Source organism: Calliphora vicina, chromosome 3, assembly GCF_958450345.1.
Source record: "Calliphora vicina chromosome 3, idCalVici1.1, whole genome shotgun sequence".
NCBI lineage: Eukaryota > Metazoa > Arthropoda > Insecta > Diptera > Calliphoridae > Calliphora > Calliphora vicina.
This window is the reverse complement of record NC_088782.1, coordinates 127456402-127478278: the sequence shown is the minus strand read 5'-3', so window position 1 is coordinate 127478278 and position 21877 is coordinate 127456402. Positions and strand designations below refer to the sequence as shown.

Genomic DNA, 21877 nt, shown 5'->3' with positions numbered 1-21877 from the left:
TGTTGAAAAAGAAAATTCGGGTTAAAAAATATTTTTTCCGATTTTGACCCATTGTAGGTCCAACTTACTATGGTCTTATATACGTCGTTGCAAAGGTCTTTGAAATATATATCATTAGATATCCATATTGTCTATATTAATGACTTAGTAATCCAGATATAGGTCAAAATTCGAGGTTGTCCTGGTTTTTTCCTCATACCTCAGCTATTTTGCTGATTTTAAATAGGACACTTCTCGAAAGCATGTCTGGCAGAATTTTTGAAGATTTGGATCCCGATTTTTTTTCCACCAAAAAAATTTAAAAAACAAAAATTTTTTTTAAATTTAAAAAAAAAAATTTTAAATTTTAAAAAAAAATTTTGAATTTAAAAAAAAACAATTCGAAAAATTTAAAAAAACTGCAAAATAAAAAGTAAATAAAAATAAATTTTGTTCACCTAAAAATATTTAAAATTTTTATTTTGAAGTACAATTCGGTGAAGGGTATATAAGATTCGACACAGCCGAATATAGCTCTCTTACTTGTTTTAACTTCTAAATAATTTCATATCAAATCAGTTCCAGTTTTATTATTTTTCTATTAATTTCCTTTCTATGTTAACATGACTGTGCGTGACAAATTTCACAATTTTGTGTTAAAATAACAACAATTGTTCACATATTATGATGATTAATAAATATTTTTATAGGAAATTTACTTTATTTGAATAATTACTATTATTTTCCACACAACTATAGGAAATTTAATTTAAAAAATTTGATATTTTGTTAATTTTTTACTAAATTTTCAATATTATATTGATTTTGCTAGTAATAGCTGAGGAATAATTTTTAATTTACTGAGGAGGAGTAAGGAAGACCATGTCCCCCTAAGATTCCATACGTTAAATGGAAATCCAACCTCTATAAATCCATTCTAACAACTGTTCACTACTTTAACTGTTTAACTTAAATAGCGGTCGAATTATTCCGTTAGATGTTGTGTAAAATTTATCGTAATTTTCTTATTTGAGATAATGGCATTCGATATCGAGCAATTTTCTATAATTTCAATTATCACGAATGCGACAATTCGGCCCCCGGCTTTGTTAATTTTCACAGCTTTATATAAATCAATATTTGTTTAATGCTATTTCCGCCCACCAAACTGTACTTAGTTTTCCTTCATAGTTCATCATATTTTTGCCCAGGAGGTGAATTTCATTTGCCAATGAAATTCCCATTATACTGATGTGGTCATAAGCACATTTTAAATATACAACGTACATAGTTTTTAAATACAGTCAGTCTTCAGTCTTTTAAACTTTAAAAACGAACGTTTTCGATTGAAATAATTTGTGTTTTTTGTTTCGCTTTGTTCAATGTGAACGTTAAATTTAGCAGCAAAATTCAAATCTAAAGAGCAGACTCTCTAGAACTTTTTTTTTTAACACTTTATTGTTTTGTGACGCATAGTCCAGCAGCAGCACACGCTACTAAAAGGTTAAATTGGAATAATGCAGAAGAAAAAGAAAAAAATAAAACAAAACTAATAATAAAGCTTAAGAATATTTCAAATATTGTTGGCTGTTAAATAAATGTTGAATGAATATAATAATATTTAAAAAAAAAAGAGTGTATTTAGCTTGGAGACTCTCACCAATACAGCTATAGATTTTTAAAACTAACTTCCTTCCCTCTCTCACTTTTCTTGTCCCTCAACTGGGAGCACGCGGATATTTAGTTATTAAGTAAACAATAAACAAACGAAGTCCATAGTAACAACAACAACGGCAACAGCAACAGCAGCAACAGCTATAATAACGATGACGCTGTTGATTACGATTATGATGATGATGATGACGCGACAATGAAATAAACATGTTTTTGCAAAGCAAAATCATGATCGCGTATGTTCGTTCGTTCATACATTTGAATTCGTAGAATGGTCGTTAAAAAACCGTTGAAATTTAAAAATGTTAAAGAACTGGCGCTTTTTTTTTGTTCATAGTGTTTAAGTGTTTTAATTTAGTGTAGCCAGATGAGGGAGTTTCTCCCCAAATTGAGGATTTCATGATTAATTTAACAAAGTCTTGTGAATCATGCAATATACCACTTTTTGGGGGATTTTAAATGTTTAGACAGTTTTAATTCTGATTTTATACTAAATACTTATTCATATTTTGATTTAACACATTTTATTTTACCCTTCACCATCACAATTTCCACATTTTTCATTTGCGACCCCATAAAGTATATATTTTCTGGATCGTTATAGATAGCGGAGTTGATATCTATAACCAGCCCCCCCAACGAAGCCCCCAAATAACTTTCATACATGAATGAAACATCCAACTTAGATCGCTATTTAAAATCGGCTGAGATACAAGCAACAAATTGCGACTTCCTCAATTTTTCACCCAAATTTTTTTTAGCAAACATTTTTCACCAACAAAAATTTTATTTTTTCAATTTTTTTTTCACTAATATTTTATTTTTACAAATTTTTTTTCAACAAAAAACAATTTTCCAACAAAATTTTTTTTTCATTAAAATTTTATTTTTACAAATTTTTTTCACTAAAATTTTATCAAAATTCATTTTGATTTTGTCATTCCGTTTGTAACACATACAATTATTTGTCTCAGACCCATATTTGTATATTATTCTGGATCCTTATAAGATTCTAAGACGATCTAGCTATGTCCGCCCGTCTGTCGGTCTGTTGAAAACACGATAGGGCCCAAACGTAAGGCTGAAATTACACAAATACTCTCTGTTTATGGTTTCTTAGGTACAAAAAATTGGCATTATCGGTCCTCATACAAATATCACATCGGAATCCTGTTGAGCTGTCATAAATATGTTAATTGGTCAAGTTTGGATAGGGCTGAAGGGTCGCTCTGTTCCCTTAAATTACCCAATTTTTATTTTACACGCATTTACGTTAAGTTTTCTTTTAGAAATATATACAAAATATATACGAGCCCGAATTTTTTTTTTCACCAAAAAAAATGTTGACCAAAATTTTATTTTTTCAAAAAAAATTTTTTTACTTAAATTTTATTTTTACAAATTTTGTTCAACAAAAAACAATTTTCCACCAAAATTTTATTTATAAAAAAAAAATTTCATTAAAATTTTTTTTTTTCAAAAAATTTTTTAAAAAAATTTGTTCACTAAAATTTCACCAAAATGGATTTTGTCATTCCGTTTGTAACACATAAAAATAGTTGACTCGACCCATATTAGTATATTATTATGGATTCTAAGACGATCTAGCTATGTCCGCCCGTCTGTCTGTTGAAAACTCGATAGGGCCCAAACGAAAGGAGCTAGCTGGCTAAAATTCCACAAATACTCTCTGTTTATAAGGTTTGTTTTGGTATTGAAATAGCCCCCATACAAATATCCCCCCTGGAATACTGTTTGAGCCGTCATAATATGTTGAGGGGTGGCTCTGTTCCCTTAAATTACCCAATTTTTATTTTACACGCATTTACGTTTAGTTTTCTTTTAGAAACATATAAAAAATATATACGAGTCCAAATAATTTATTTTTTCTATAAGATAAGATCTCAATTTTTGTGATTATTTTTTTAAATTTTGAATGCCCGAGGTGAGCAACTTTGGATGGCCGTCCGCTAGCCCCTAATTCCAAATACGATCCCATTTAAACACAAATCAACTCAAAAACACCTCAGCAATGACTATGTGAAATTTTATTAAGATATCTGAAATCGTTCACTAGTTTAGGTTAGGTTAACAGGTAGCCGCCCAAAGATTCCCGTTTTTTATACAGCTGACGTGGGTCCATTTGATTATTCCCTTTGTGTTACCTGAAAATATAAGAAAAAGGGAAGAGAAAGAAAGAGAGAGGGCGATAATTTAAATATAAATAGTGGACAATTTATAAAAGAAATTATAGGTAGAAGTTTAGGTTTCAAAGATACTAGAGGAGAGAAAGAATTATGAAGAGCGAAAACCATCGGATTCGGGGCTACTTTGAGGAGCTATTTGCCTATCCAGTTTTATTAACCATCTTTTTTTTGCTAACAAAGGAATCTATGCATCTTAATTCCTTCCCAGATAATTCAGAGAGATTGCTAAAGGAGCATTTCCGTAAGAACCTGGCACGCAAATCATCTAGTGCCCGGACAGTTAAAAAAGAAGTGTAAAATAGTCGGTTCCTGCTCCTCAATTTGACAACTCCTACTGTATATATTGTAATAATTTATTTCTATATCAGAATTGGGGATTTTAATTTTGAGAGTGGGGTATTTTGGCGACATTGATTTTGACATTGGGGGCATTAGGTAAAATTTGTGTGGCAACACATGTTTTAAAGGCTTTAAAAAAACTACAAAAAACAACTTTTAATTTGAAATTAATTTTGGACTCAAATTTTGTTTTATAAACTTTTGCTAAAATTCAAAAATTCTTTATAAATATGGCGTTTAATATTTAATTTTGATTTGTAGGCTTTGTTTTACATTTTGATAAATGTTTTGTTTTTAACTATTTACTAGTTTGCTGCTACACCTTAATAAAACTAAATTAATTTACAGAAGAAATAAATAAATCATGCCAAAACCCCCCCAAAAAAAATTACAGAAAATCCCTTAAGAATGTTAGTTGTTGTTTCCTTAATGCTCTGGCTTCCCAGAAACCATGTGAATCACCTTGCAGCAGCTGCTAAATGCAGTTTTTGTTGTTAAATTTTCTACCTGCAAACCTTAATTTGGAGTATAGTGTATAGTGAGTAACTAAACTGAACTGGAAAAAAGATTAAAACAAACAAAAAATATTAAGAAAAAAAGTGTGTGCAATGAAAAAAAATATGCGTGTGTTTTGAAAATGCTTGTGGCTGGCAGGACGAAGGAATTCCTTAAGTTATTTTTTTTTGTTGTTGCTTAAATAACGCAACTGTACTACAGTACTACAGCATAGAAATTTCAACTTGTGTTTCCCTTGTTATTTGGTTTGGTTATTTGCTTATTAAGGGTTGATTTTCATAAACAACAAGATTTTCATTAATAGACATTAATTTTCTTTTATACAAATAAGAATTTTTTTGCTAAATTATGAAATTCTGTTTTATAATCAATCGATTTTTATATTTTTTTTACCTTAAAATATAACAAAATTTTGAGTATTAACATTTACGCATAATTTTGAAATTAAAACGTTGCAAATATTTTCAAAATAATAACGTTTTTATTAAAGTTTTTTAACCAACTCTCTTGCTGGCTCTCTTGGTAATTATCATTAACTTGTTATAACTATAGAAATTACAAAGGTTAGAAAGAGATGACTATATGATTATTGATTTAGCTCTTTGTTGTTTGGTTTTGTTTACACGCTCTTTTTCTTTTGTTTTGAAATTCTTACAATATGGCATCTCTTTGTAGCAAACACGGTGTTTGTGAGTGTGTGTGAGTGGCTGCGTGTGTAAATTTTTATGAAATTGTTTGCCTGTTGGTATTTTCTGAATTGAATGTGGATACGTCAGTTGAATTTCTACTAGCAAGCGTTAAACACGTGAATACGCTTAGCGTAAACGGATACAGTACAAGAAAAATATATTTTATTTTTTTTTTAAAATAGAACGAAGAAGAATATATTATTTCTTCACTCTACAACAACAACAAACATAACTTATATATAGAAACACAGATTTTGTTTTAAAAATCGTCACCTTTAATTGTTGTTGAAAACAAAAAAAAAAGATTTCGTAAGAATAAATTCAACTTGCATCAGCTTTTATTTTTAATAAACAAATATGTGCTGAAAACCTTAAAATATTTAAATAATTTAAAATAAAAAAAAATATTTAAAAAAGAAAACATTTAGCTTTAAGAATTTAAAAGCAAAACTTAGCAACTCTGCTGTCATTCATGCTCTCACTTTACCAAACGTCGTATGACTAAGAAAATTGATGACAAAACAAAGTGCGCATAAAAATAAATAGAGAAATATCAAAAAGAATAAAATATTAAGAGAATTATTATTAACAAAACAACCCAAGTGTTGAAAAAAATTTAAAACAAAAATAAAATACAAGTTAGTGATATATTTGTTTGCCAATTACAGTGTTAAACACTTTAAAAATAAATTAAACTATAAAAAAAAACACAAAAAAATATACAATATGGATACGAATACAACCAACTTAACTGCCTCCTCGCCACAAGCCACTGCAACAGCAACAACAACACCTGCCACGTCTCTCAACAATGCAACAGCCTCTAAAATCACCTACTCACAGCCAGGTTCTCCCGTTCCCAGCGATAATAATAGTAATAATACAGCAGCCACTAATAACTCAAGCAGTAGATCTAGCGTGTATTCACCACCCGGCACACCTTCCTCTGGCCTTTCAACACCCAAGAAAAATTTCCTAGATGCTGTTATGCTGCAAACCATACGCCAGAAGCTTTCTACACCCGGTGGAGCCTTTGAATTGCAGTCTTTGCGTTTGGATTCCACCTTAGATTCAGCGGTGAATGTGGTTAAAGATCGTTATTTAATATGTGCCAAACCCAAACATATACCAGCAGCTGCCTTTGCCAAAGCTCCCTCCTGCTATCGCCACCTGGTGGACATGAATATGTCCAATCTCAAGTGCACCGATGTCTTTACCGGTGAACAGTTCCTATGCAAGGTTATCAATGAGCCCCTGCACAAAGTACAACAGGCCTATTTCAAGCTGCAACAAGAATCTGATCAATGCCGCAGCTCAATTTATGGCCATCAACTGATACGGGGTGTCAAGGATATAGTGGCTTTGAATAATCAGCGTACCTATGTCATATTGGCGCCACCACAACCCCTTAATGCCTGTGATAGCACCGTGGGAGTGTTTGAGGATTTACATACCTATCTGCGTGATAAGCATCGTTTGTCGGAGCCAGAGGCTAGATCTTTGTTCCATCAGATTTGTGAAACCGTAATGGTGTGCCATCGTAATGGCATTATTTTGCGTGATCTCAAATTGAAGCGTTTCTTTTTTGTGGATGAAGCTAGGTAAGTTTTTAAATCTGTTGTTTATATTTTTAATTTATAGGTATAAATTTAATTTCTTGTTTAATTTTAACTCAACCTTTTTTAACTCACTGCCCGGATTAGAGTTATTAAAGGGAGGTTAAATGTAAGAAATTAAAATTTTTTTTAAAAAAAATCTATATTTTGCAATATAGTTTTTTTTAAAGAATAACAAATATAAAAGAAGGCATTCTTTATAAAGTATAAGAAAATATCACAAACAAATTAATATCACAATATCAAACCCTCATAATTTAAAAAATTTGAGCCAACATTCATTTAAAATTTACAATATTAGGACCTAATGTTTAGAAATTTGCCATAATGACTTCTTTATTGCAAAACCCCCCTTGGCGAGGTTGTAAATAACGCCCTCTTAAATTTCAAATCTTAAGGTCATTACAACATAAGGTCATGGGAACATAACAATATTTATTTTAAATAAACCCCCCTTTGTTCTACATTTAACGCCCTTATACTTAAATTTCATTTCTTTAATACAGCAATAACAATGAATTTCATACATTTACATTAATGTTTTCATACTTTGACAGCCCTTGTTTTCATTTATAGTATTTCTCATTTACTCTACACGAACAAAAAGAAGCATGGTGGTGTAAACACACACACACAATCTACTCTACACTCACCAATACTCCCAACAATTTTTCCCAACAATAAAAATGACATGTATTTTACAACATAATTGTACTATGGCAATATTGGCAACTATAGCAGCAGCAACAACAACAACGAAACATTTTAAACTCGTTATTGCCATTAACACACAAACATTGAGATAAACCTCAAAAACAAAACAAAAGCAAAAAATTACAGCAACAACTACAACAATAGCAATTTCAACAAGTAAATAATGAAACAATCACTCACATAAACAGTGAAAAGCAAAATTATACAAAATAAACACAATTTTTTTAAGGTAATTTGCTAATTAAACAAGAATTGTGGAACATTTTCTAGAAAACTAAAGGGATTATTTTACTGATTTTAATAATACATTTCAAATAAAATAAATTTGAAAAAATTTAATAAATTTATTTAACATTTGTGATAAATTTTGTAAGAATAGGGTAAAATAATAGAATTTTAAAAGATTTCTTTAAAAAATATTCAAAATGAGAGAAAATTGTTTGAGATTTTTATTGAAATCTGTTATTAATATTTATTTTTCGGTTTTTTTTTTTGCAAATTAAATAAGAATTTTTGAAAATTTAAAAAAAAAACTGAAGAAATAATGTTATAAATTAAATGATAGGGATTAAATTGCAATAAAATTTAAACGAAATTTCATAATTTTGTTTAACGTTTGTAAAACATTTTCGTTAAAATAACGGAATTTTAAATAATTTCTTTAAAAAATATTCAAAATTAGAGAAAATTTTTTGAGTTTTCTACTGAAATCTTTTATTTTTTTTAAAATTATTTTTCGGTTTTCTTGCAAATTAAACAAGAATTTAGAAAAATCTAAAGGATTAATTTAATAAATTAAATGATAAGGATTAAATTTCAATAAAAAAAATTTAACATTTGTTACAATTAGCTAAATTTTGTATAAATATGGTAAAATAACAGAATTTTAAATGATTTCTTAAAAAAAAATATTCAAAATGGGAAAAATTTTTTTTTAATTTTTATTGAAATCTTTTATTTTTTTTTTTTACTAATTTTTCGTCTTTTTTTTTAGAAAAATTTAATAAATAGTTAAATCTTTTAATAAAAATTTCAAATGAGAGAAAATATTTGATTTTTATATGGAAATGTTAATTTTGTTTAACTATTGAGCAGTTTTTTCTTCTAATTCATACCTATAAGAATATTAAAATTTTTCTTAATTTTTACTCCCTAAGCATCCCTCTTATTTTGTTACCAACTGTTTTTTTATTATTTTTTCTTCAAAACTTAAAAAAAAAACATTTGTTGTTATGGCAACATTTGCAGTAACATTGAACGTATGTATTTTCAAACCAAATAATTTTGAAATCAATACAATGAAATACTCAAAACTTTACGCCAACAACACAACCACCACCACCAACCAACCAATACCAAACCACACCACCACTACACTATGCTGCTACCAAAATGCTGAGGGCCAACAATTACAAAATAAACAAAACAGAAAAAAAAAAAATAAAAATTAACACAGAGAATCCCCTACAATTTTTATATTATGAGCTCACACCAGTATTATTAACACACATGCTGTGTCTGTCACCCGCAAATTGTATTATAACATCAATTCCCTTACCTCTAACGAGTCTGCTGCCTCACAAAAAAAAAACTTGATTCTTTCACAGAAAAAATTAAATTTTCAAAAGTGTAAACGGCTGCAAAATTGCATTTTGTATTTATTACTAAACAATTTAGCAGCAGCTTGTTGCATATAATTTATGAGAAACCTTAACAAAAAGCTAAGAGAGATCAGGCAAGAGAGCGCTTAGTTGTAATGGTTTTGTAAATATATTACACACAAATCTCTCTCTCTCTCTTCTCTGAATTAAACCCAGAGATGTTGGTAATAGAGAGTGAGGAAATAGTTTTACAGCTATTTGTAATATTAGCAGAGGGGGAGGTTATTTATTATCAAAAATTCTCTTACATAGCCAGCAATATTTATTTACCTGTAGAAAACCTACAAACAAATTTACTTGTTTAATTTAAAGTAATTTAAAATTTTGATTTAATATTGCTTACTCATGTAATAAAATAATTCAATTTCTTAGAATTCTGTAATCACAATTTATAAAATTTTCCCCCGGGGAATTTTTGTTTTTTCACTCAACTTAACTCACAACCTTCGTATTGATTTGCTTTTATTTGGTAATTTTTTTGACACTTGTGTAATTTTTTTCTGCTCTCTTTTCATTAATAATTTTTGTTATTTATTTAAAGTGTAGCAATCAATTGATTTGTAATAAATCTTTAGTTTACTTAACTAACAGCCCTCGCACGTTAACATTTTTTTTGGGGTTTTTGACATTTTCGTAATACACTTTGATCAATTGTTGGTACATACCAACAAAAAAGAAAAAAGCATAAGTGTATTACTAAAAGGTGACGTTTAACTATAATAAAGGTGCTGCAAACATCATGGTGGGGGTAAACGAGGTCATTGATAATTTTGAAAATTTAACATTTAGTTATTTTATTTGTTGCTTAATTTTTTCTTTATTGAAATTGTTTCTGTTTAATCTAATCAGTTTTAATGTCATCATCATCATCATAATTTAAAGAATGTTTAAGGTCATTGAACATATTGCCTATGACCCTGAGAAAATTAAATACAAAATTTATTTGTGTTTTTTGTTTCATGTTATTTATAAATATAAAACAATAAAGAAAATCATTTATTTATTTATATTATATGTAGGTATATCCGCAAGAATTACTAAATAATATTGTGCCAAATACATATAATTTTCTAAAACATCATTTCCCAAAAAGAACATATTGCCTATGACCCTGAGAAAATTAAATACAAAATTTATTTGTGTTTTTTTTTGTTTGTTTGCTTTCAAATTTCATGTTATTTATAAATATAAAACAATAAAGAAAATCATTTATTTATATTATATGTAGGTATATCCGCAAGAATTACTAAATAATATTGTGCCAAATACATATAATTTTCTAAAACACCATTTCCCAAAAAGAAAAATAACAAAAGATTTCAAAAAAAAAATTTTAATATTCAAAATAAATTTTTAAAATTTAATTTAAAACACTATTACCCAAAAAGAAAAGTATCAGAGATTTAAATAAATTTTTAAACATTTAAAATATTCAAAATAATTTTTGAAATTTATCGAAATTTTTTTTTTGGCAAAAATTAGAAAATTCCTATAAAATTACAAAAAACTTGGAACAAATTCATAAATTTTGAAAACATAAACAAATTGTTTATAATAAATTTTGCTAATTCTTACTGATACTTATTTTACTGATAACTTGTTAAAAATCATTCAAAATTATGAATCATTTCTGATACAATTTCTATAATTTTTGAAAGTTAATTTCAAAAATTATGAAATACTTTTGTAACTTCTTATCAGTTTGAAATACAACTAGTTGAAATTTCAAAACAACATGTTATTCACTTAATATTTATTTGCAAACATTAGGAAATTGCGGTAAAATTTACTTAGAATAAATTCACAAACAAATTTAAAAAATAATAAGATAAGATAATAAAAAAGGAAAATATTTTTGAAAATCATAAAATTTCTTAAAAAACAACTAATAATTTCCTGTTAACATCCATCAAAATTCTAAGGAAATTTAATAATTTCCAAAATTATGAATCATTGTAGTATGCTAGATAATTCCTAAGATTGTGAAATATTTTTATAAATACTCACAAGTTTAAAGCAAATTTCCACAAAAATATATAATTCTGAAAATTATTAACTAAATTAGAATTAAAACTAAAATTAAAAGCTAGCTATATTTTTGTAATATTGAAAAAGTTTTAATTTTAATTCAAAATTAAATCTCAAACTAATTTCATAAATTGTGAAATTATTTTTGAAAATTATAATTCCAAACTTTTTTATATATTTTATTTATCGATTTTTTAAATTCTAAAAATATATTTTAATTCTTTTTATTAAAATTTCCCAAAATTTTAATTTTTTAATTAAAATTTCTAAAAATTTTGAGTTTTTTCTTTGTACCTATTATTTTTTTTGAAAATTGTATTTCAAAGCTTTTTTATATAGGTATTAATTTTTTTATTGAAATTGTAAATTTTTTTAATTCAAAAATTTCTATTTTTTTAATAAATTTCCAAACATTTTAAATTTTTCCTTTGTATTTCACAATTATTTTTTTTTTCTTCAGAAAATTATATTTCCAAGCTTTTTAATTATTTTTTTTTTTGAAATTTAAACATTTTTGAAATTCAAAATTTTGTAAAATTTTCATTTTTTTTTTATTAAAATTTCCAAAAAATAAATATTTTTTTCTTTGTATTTCACAATTAAATTTTTAAAAATTTTTCCTTTTATATAGAAAACTTTTATTATATTTTTATTATTATACCTATCCATAAATTTTTATCAAATTTGTTGAATAAGTTATTTTTTAATTAATTGATAATTGTCATCTGGACTATTTTAACTCAATACTACTTGAATCGTTTTGAAACCGACCTATTGATTTCCATCACATATCTAGCAGATTGTAGTTTTTGCATTTGCAAATGCAGTCTAGTTTTTTATTTGTTTTTATTTAGAACTTTTTTATTTTTCACTAAAAACTTTATAATATTAAAGTATTTAATAGTACCTAATTCCCTTTAATTTGCAAATTTGTTTATTAAATTTTATTTAATTTTTGCTTTATGCAAATGGTGCCATTTATGGTTTTGTTTACACACATTCTCCATTTCCCCACTCTCTCTCCATTCCACTCTTCTCATTTTACCCCACATATACCCCCTCGTTCTTCTTTTTCACTTCTTGCTGTTTTTGTATTTTGCAAATTTTTTTTTATTAAATTTCATTAAAACTCCTTAATTTTTATTTAAATTATAAATAATATATATTATTAATGCTAAATCCCTTTAATTTTCTATTTTTCTTTATAAAATTTTATATAATTGTTGGCATTTGCAAATGGTGTCTTTATTGTTTTGTTTACACATATCCTCATTTCCCCCCTCCCTCTCTCCCCTCTCACTTGTTTTTCTTTACTGTGAAAATTAGAGCTGCCACATGACATTAAATTTTGCGTATAACAAACCATAAGGCATCTTTTGCTTTTGTACCCACAATTTATTGACAATTTTAAGTAATTTACTACTACTTACCTTTAATCTTGCCTCATTCATGATGATTTGTATAAAAGCAAATTGTATTTACCTCAAGAAAATTAAAAAAAAAATTGCGAGGTCATTTATTGTAATTGTATTTTATCATTATTATTATTTTTTTAATAGTAATTTTTTCATGCCATCTCTTGTGCTCTTTTTTTTTATTGTTGTATTTTCCACCAACAACAACTACTTACTCAGTTTGTTTTGCCTCGTTTCTTGTTTTAGTTCATGGAGTTGAGTTGTTATTGTTGCTTTTTGTAGCTCTTCTTCATTGCTTTGTATTTCGGTGTTGTAGTTGTTGTTGTTGGTATTCGTATGTTGTATTGATATCAGGGTCAGTTCGAGGTTTCTTATTGTGTTTATATATATTGTTGTAATACTTGTTGAAATTGCTTATTTTGTTGTTTTTGTTGCTTCAGTGTTGTGTGTGAAGCTTTTTTTGGGTGTTGCTGTTTTAAATTGTTGTTGCTGCTTTTGTTGTTGTTATAGTAATAGTGTGTTTGTATGTAGTTAATAATCATCATACCCAGCATTTAATTTGTTTATTTTTTTTTTCACAAAACTGATCTTGCTGGCAATGAATTTATTACAACATGCTGGCTGGCTGGTTGTTTTAAGTGAACGAGTGAGTAGAGTTTGAATGGGCGTTATTTCTATGGGTTGTTTTTTAAGCTTTAATGCTTTTTAAACATTTATTATGGCCATAGAGGTATTAGAACTTATAAAAAGTTCAAATTCAATTGTTGCGGCTGTCAGTTTTATGCATTTCAAACTAGTATTACAATTGAGGTCAAGATACGTACAGAAAAAAAAATTCAAGAATTAATAATTTTTTGTTTGTAAATGTAATAAATACTCTGTAAATCGTATTATATTGCAAAGCTATAATTTGTTAAAAGAGTAATCAATTAAAAATACTCTTAAAAAAACTTTTTTAGTAAAATGAATGCCTTCTTTTTTATTTAATTTTTATTTCCATAAAATTGTTTATGATTTCTTAACATTTACTAACGTTTTCTTTTCTTATTTTTGTTCCTTTTTTAGAACCAAACTCCAATATGAATCTCTGGAAGGTTCCATGATCCTCGAAAATCCTGAGGATGATACGTTAAGTGAAAAAATTGGCTGCCCTCTCTACACCGCCCCAGAATTACTGTGCCCCGAACCCACCTACAAGGGCAAACCCGCCGATATGTGGGCTTTGGGAGTGATCTTGTACACCATGCTGGTGGGACAATATCCCTTTTTCGAAAAAGGCAATAGCAATCTCATAACCATAATACGTCAATGTTTTGTCCAACTGCCTGGCCATTTATCACGTTCGGCACGCTGGCTTTTATTGGCTCTGCTCAGGAAAAATATCACCGATCGTGTGCCCATAGAACACATATTTCTATCGCCCTGGCTTAAAGAACAAAAACCCTTTCATATGTACATACCGGTGGATGTCACCATACCAGATGATGATGACGATTGTATGGCCAGCAATGAAACCTTGGATTGCATGGATATTGTAGAAGATGATGGTGTACAGCCTTTGGATTATTCCTGCAGCACCTTAAGCATGAATTGCCTTAATGATTCATATGCAGAAATGGGTTGACAATGGTATTGTCATAACCATTAAGCAGCCGGCATAAGCTTTCTTATGCTCGAAGCTAAAGACTTAATCTTTAATGCGCTGGCGCGCTAGCTTCGTCGTAGTAGTTGCTCTTCGTTAAACCACAAGGGACGTTCGACTTCTTAGAAACAAAAAATCAATAAAAAAAAAATCATTGGTTTGATCTATTCTCCCTTAGAACGTCAGCTCAAAGACTTGTTAATGTCGTTGCTGTTGTCCGCCTTCGTTCCTACTATCGAAACTATCCTCATTAAAATAAAAGTAAAACAAAACACCTGCATCTAATTGAGAGAGAGAGAGAGAGAGAGTGTGAGACTGATTAATATGTCTGACAGACAACTTAAGCCTTGCTTACAAGTAGTACCCTTCAAAGTAAAACGCAGTGGTCTATTTCGCGTCTATTTCTTCCCCTAAACCCCCCTTCCCTATAGTTTTTAAATCTTAGTAAATTAAATAATTTGTTGAATTTTTTTTTTATTTTTTTTATATTTTTTTTTTAATTTGTAGTAAAATTTTGTTGTTACTCTGTTGCCTTGAATTTTTAATTAAAACACACCCAAATAGTTCGAAGTTCTTCCAAGTTTCATGTAAAAAAAATGTTTTAAGTTTTGTAATCAAATAAAAAAATTATTACTGTTGTATTTAATAAAAAAAAAGAAAATTGTATATATTTAAGTTAAAAAAATTTACCCCCAACCTTCAGAAGAAAAATATAAGAATTGAGTTGTTTTTATTTAATTTGCTAAACAAAAACAGAAAAGAAAAAGAAAAAATGTTTTATAAAAATCATTGAAAAATATATAAATAATTTGATCTCAATATTAATTAAACTTTTGTGTTTTTTTTTATTTTTTTTGGGGGATATAAAAAAATATTTGCTAAAAACAAACATTATGGGTTTATTTTTAAATACACGCCATTCTTTCCATTTAATGTTAGCCAAGATAAAGTCTACATGAGATGAGATAAAATTTGTGGGTTAAATATTTTGCTATGATCAGCATAAATATTTGTTAGGAAAAGTAAACAAAATCGTTTTATTAGAAAAAAATATGTATTTATGAATCAACATTGCTAAAAATATTTTTATGTTTTTAATAAATGGTTTCGTTATTAAAAGATTCAGGAAAAATTGCTTAATGTTGTCTTATAAAAATGAAAAAGTTTTAATGAATTTTCAATCAGCCCTATTATGAATAAAAAATTCCCCGGGAGTTTTCTCCCTTTTCTCATTTTTCCTATTCAAATTCAATAGGTAAAAATTCCCGGGGAACAAATCCCGCGGAATTTTTTTATTCATAATTGGGCTGTATCTATGTTCTTAATACAGAAAAAATAAAACCATAGATAAATACATGTAGTTCGGATACCCTCCAGCCAGTTCCCACGAGAATTGGATCTCCGTCCCGGAACTACCCGAATCATATTCGGCCAGAGATTGTCAACCCAGCGACAGCTGCACAAACCAAAAGTTTTTTCCCCAGGAAACAACAAGCGGCCACAGTGGAACTGTTACAACAACAAATACAATTAGCTAACCTTTTTTGATACCTAAAGGATCATGTGAAGAACCTCTTGAGGACCTGAACAAGATCCTTTAGGAAAGAGGTTCGATGCTGAACCAACATGACGCACGAATTAACGAATCCACCTTCATAACATTCACTCACGATAGATCCGCATAAAAGGACAACCATTTGTCATAGGCAAAGACATAGAAGTGTTCAGTCTCCTAGCACGAGCACCAATTAAGCACTGACATTTACCTATGATGCTCGCAAATGGGCCATATAAGCCTAGATACCAAACAATTTGTCAAACCAGACCATCTGAGCTCAGCAGACTCAAACAATTTACGCTGTATGAGTGATTTACAACAGGAGAGCGGTAAACCGACCGCAGGCCTGAGTCTGTTTTGGCCAGTATTTGGCGATAGTATTGCCAAGTACACCAGAGTGACCCGGCACCCAGAATAACTCTAGGTTAGAATGTCTCGCCATCTCGTTAAGAGACTCCCGGCATTCAAGTACTAATCTGGATGTCGATTAGACACCAGAAATGGATTTGATAGCGGGTTGGCTGTCAGTACAAATTCGGATATTCACAGCAAATAACCTCTCAGCTTGTAGCCTTCTTCTGAAAACGGAGAATAGAATATATAACGGAGAATATAGAAGCCCCCACCCAATCGTAAGAAAAGAAGGCAACCTGCCGCAATCGATACAGAGAAGCATCTATCGATAAAGGGTAAGGGAGTGCAATAGTCAATCACCCCTAGCGCAAATCAATATTTCACATGAAATATCTTCGCTTTTACCATTTTTTGTTCAACATTTTTGTTTACGTGAAAAAAATTCCCAACATGGGAAATTTTTAAATGGAATTTTGTTTTTTTTTTAATTCTCAAAATTGATGGCAAGGGTACGTAACCAAAATGCCAGGGTATACCACACGATTTAAGTAAGTCCCTAGTCGACCTATATCTTCATATAGGAAGCTGGAACGCTTAAAAGACTTCACGATATGAGTTTTAATTGGTACTCCACCAGTAACGATGAGTTTTAATGGTCTCCACCAGGGTTTATCAAATTAAAAGACACGCGGTTGGTGCAAACGACGTAAAACAGGAACCGTTATACGAAGCCTTACATCACACACGTGCCAGAGTGATACGCAAAATTGTCGAAGGCAAAAAAACTAAAACGGGCCTGATTGCACTTAAAAAATAATTGCAATGACGCGCGAATTGTTAATCAACCCAGACCTTTACGACTGATGGAATTTTGTAAACAATAAACAGCTGTTACGAACAAAATCAACTATTGTGAATGAAAAGTTCAGGGGAATATCACAATAGCAATTTTCCCTTCGAAGGAAATTAATATTTCTTGGGAACATAGATTTTACATGTTTTGCCGATAGGGGTGAATGTTTGTAGGGACCTGCCAGACCTCCATGGGCCAATTGTTTAGCCATGAGATCAGCTGGTAGCCGGTAGTGCAACATAAAAAAGCACCTATGAAGTTTTAGACCCCTGCAATCAAAAATTACAACTTTATTGAAGAAATTCAAACAGACGTTTGACTTTATTATTATTGATTGTAGCTTTTTGATTGATTTTGCTTTTCCTGTAAAAAAAAATAAAAGTAAAGTTACGTCCGTTTGCATTTAATGTGACGATATATTGAAAACAAAAACAATTTGTAATCATTTTTTTTTTGTTATTCTGTAAAAATCCCGTTGGGTTTTGACAGTGTTATTGAAAAAGTCCCCAAAAATTATTGCACCATAACGAACGATACACCCTATATACTAAATAAATTCGTACAAATTGACGTACATATTTGACAATTCTTCAATGAACTTGAAAATGTAATAAAAAAATGAAAAAAAAATCATTCATTTAACGACAAGACGCGATAGACATTATTGTTGTATCGTATTGGCGTGAAGGTGTTGTTGCTTGCTTGGGCTAGCTGGCTGGTTATCAGTATCAGCAATTGCAAGGGCAATATTTACATTATATGGTATGTATATGTTTGTACATATATTTGTATACATAAAGGTATAGCAGTATCATGTGAATACATCATACCCTATACACCATATCCCTTTAAAAGTTGACGACTAAATAAAAAAAATTCCATTCCACGAGTATGAATAACAATTTCATTAGAATAAATTTTCATTTGAAAACAAAAACACAAACGTAATACATTTTTATATTTTCAAGTAATTATTACAATAATAAATTGGCTGGGCGAGCAAATATTTAAATTGATTTGGAGAGGGGCAAGTGAGTGTTATTGGAAACACGCTGATGTTATTATACCCTTCACCTTCGTGAGAAGGGTATATATAAGTTTGTAATTCCGTTTGTAATTTCTACATTTTTCATATCCGACCCTATAAATTATATATATTCTGGATCCTTATAGATAGCGGAGTCGATTAAGCCATGTCCATCTGTCTGTTGAAATCAATTTTCTGAAGACCCCAGATATCTTCGGGCTCCAAATCTTCAATAATTCTGTCAGACATGCTTTCGAGAAGTTTGCTATTTAAAATCAGCGAAATCGGTTCATAAATAACGGAGATATGAGCAAAAAACCGGGACAACCTCGATTTTTTATCTATATCTGGATTACTAAGTCATTAATATAGACAATATGAATGTCTAATGATAGATATTTCGAAGTCCATTGCAACGATGCAGATAAGGCTATAGTAAGTTGGACCTACAATGGGTCAAAATCGGGAAAATTATTTTTTAACCCGAATTTTTTTTCATCAAAAAATTTTTTCTGTCACTTTTTTTTCAAAAAAAAAAATAAATTAAAAAAAAATTTTAAAAAAATTTGGAAAAAAAATTAAAAAAAAATTTGAAAAACAATTTAAACAAAATTAAATTTTGTTTACCTAGAAATATTTAAAATTTTTATTTTGAAGTATAATTTTGTGAAGGGTATATCAGATTCGACACAGCCGAATATAGCTCTCTGACTTGTTTTTCTTTATATTTGTTAAAAATCTTTGAATGTTTTTAGAATCTAGAATAAATTTCCTGTTCTAGCCCCTGCTAACAGGTCATGCCATATTTTTATAACACTCCTAAATTCAAATAATTAGTGAGAAGTGTTTGAATGAAAAAATATTAAGATTATGACAGTTGAGCTACTGATTGATAATTAAAATCATAGGGTAACATATAGCCCAATTATGAAAAAAAAACCCCGGAAGTTTTTCCCTTTCCTCATTTTTCCTATTCAAATTCTATGTTAAAAAAAACGAAAAAGGAAAAAACTCCCGGAGAAATTTTTTTCATAATTGGGCTGATAGACCCCAAAAATAGTTGTCGAAACCCAACTCTTTACATGTTAGTAAATGATTGTTGTTATTTTTGTTTGACAAATCAGATTGTATCGCCTCTATGTATAATTCTCTATGATTTAAACCATAACATTTATTCCTTTTGTAAGTTTTGCTCCTTCACACGTTCACCCCACGTGCCATGTGATTCAGAGCATTATCTATCACGTGCCTATATCCGTTTTAAATACACACAAACAAGCTTTACTTAAATTTAAATATAAATTGAATGTAATTAGTTTAAAACGCTTTTGGAAATAGTGTATGTTTATTATCAACGTTTTTTGAAATACATTTGCACTGCTGTATCTATCTATTAGCATGTGGGTTTGCATGTATGTCGGTACAAATGTGATTTTTTTTTTTATTTATTTATATATTGAGGAATACGTTTTCAAAGTCATGTTGCGAAAATGTTCGTCTAATCACATTTTCTCACCTTTTTATTTAATTTTTTTTGTTTTGTTTTGTTTCATTATTTGTTCATTTAACGTACTGTTGTTGTGTGTTTTCAGTGTCTTCCTCTCTTAAGCTCTCTTGTTGGAGAGCTTTAATGAACAAAAATAATTAATAACTTTAACAGAAATACTGTCAAATTTCAAACAGACACATATGTACATGTAAACATGAAATTGTGTGCGGTTTCGCTTGACTTTAGATAAATTTATTTATGATGATGAAATTTTACTTCCGTTCCGTTACAGAAAATGTATTCAGGCTATGTACGATTTAGAACTGACTGAATTGAATACGTTTAAAATCGATCGATATTTTTTTTTTTAAATTTTTTTTTAGTTTTGCTATAACGCAATAACAAGCAATATGTACTATGTACATACGAATACATATTATTATTTATTTAGTATTGAAAATTGTAAAAAATATTACATCATATTGAACTAGAAACACTTGTAAAGGGTATTAAAATATTATAGATTATATAGACAGATATTTGAAATATGCACATACATATGTACATATGTGTATACTTTTAATAAAGTCAAATGTTTGTAAATTTTTATTTGGAAATTGATTTTGAAAAATTTCAAAAAACTTGAAAAATTTTCAAAAAACTTTAAAAATTTTCGAACATGATTTTTATGATGTAAATTAAAGAAATTTTTAAATTTTAATAATTTATATAAATTTTTATATTATTTATTAAATTTCGAAAAAAACTTTGAAAATTTTCAAACATTCCAAATAAAAGAAATTTGTAAATTTTTATAATTAGCATACTTTTTTATCGTTTCTATTTGAAAATAGTAAAAATTTTAAGGATTTTGATAATTTCGAAAATATGTACTTTGGAAATTTTCGAACATTGCTATTATGATCTAAATGAAAGAAATTTGTATACTTTTTATCATTTTTATTTTAAAATTTTAAATATTTCAAGGATTTTGGTAATTTCGAAAAAAAATTCCAAAATTTTCGAACATGGTTTTTTTATCAAATAAAATAAATTTGTAAATTTGTTACTTTTTTATAGTTTTTATTTTAGAATTTTAAATTTTTTTTTTAGATTTTTGTAATTTCGAAATTTCTAACAAGATTTTGTTTTTCTAAATAAAAGCAAATTGTAAATTATTATCCTTCTTATTTGGAAATTGTAAAAATTTTGGTAATTTCGAAAATATATACTTTCGAAATTTTTCGAACATTGATCCAAATGAAAAAATGACTGTACTTTTCTATCGTTTTATTTGAAAATTTCAATGATTTTGGTCATTTCGTGAGAAGGGTGTATATAAATTTGTCATTCCGTTTGTAATTTCTACATTTTTCATTTCCGAGCCTATAAAGTATATATGTATATTCTGGATCCTTATAGATAGCGGAGTCGATTAAGCCATGTCCGTCTGTCTGTTGAAATCAACTTTCCGAATCCCCCAAATAACATACATACACGATTCATACATGAATATCTCCGGAATTATTCTGGCTCGGTAGCTATTTAAAATGGCTGAGATATAAGGAAAAAACCAGGACAACCTCGATTCTTGTCCTATTTTTGACCTATATCTGGATTACTAAGTCATTAATTTAGACAATATGGATATTTAATGATAGATATTTCAAAGATCTTTGCAATGACGTATATAAGGCCTACAATGGATCAAAATCGGAAAAATATTTTTTAACCCGAATTTTTTTTCCATCAAGTTTTTTTTCGCTAAATATTAAAAAAAATTGAAAATTTAAAAAAATAAAAAAAAAATTTTTTTCCAAAAAATGAAAAAACAACTTTGGAAAAAAAATAAATTTTGTTTACCTAAATATGTATATATGTATATATGGGGGATTTCACGTCAAGTGGACCAACTTTTAAAATCGATGTCTTTCGATCGGGATGAAATTTGCACCAAGGTTGGATAGTAATTCAGACAAAATTTTTCAACAAGATCGGTCAAGAACTGTCGTAGTTAGAGGTGGTCTAAATTTGACATTTTGGCCAAACATGTGATTTTTCTCATCCATATAACTTATTGTTCTTAGCAAAATGTATCCCAAATAGTTTAGATAGC

The 21877-nt window shown here is 28.6% G+C and overlaps 1 protein-coding gene across 1 annotated transcript; it reads left to right on the top strand.

Moving 5' to 3' along the window:
• The first annotated feature begins 5510 nt into the window (after positions 1-5510).
• Positions 5511-15310, top strand: trbl (tribbles). Its single transcript, XM_065503581.1, has 2 exons — positions 5511-7005; positions 13904-15310. Exons 1-2 carry the CDS (start codon positions 6131-6133, stop codon positions 14460-14462), a joined length of 1434 nt encoding a protein of 477 aa, XP_065359653.1. The 5' UTR covers positions 5511-6130; the 3' UTR covers positions 14463-15310.
• The last annotated feature ends 6567 nt before the right edge of the window (positions 15311-21877 follow it).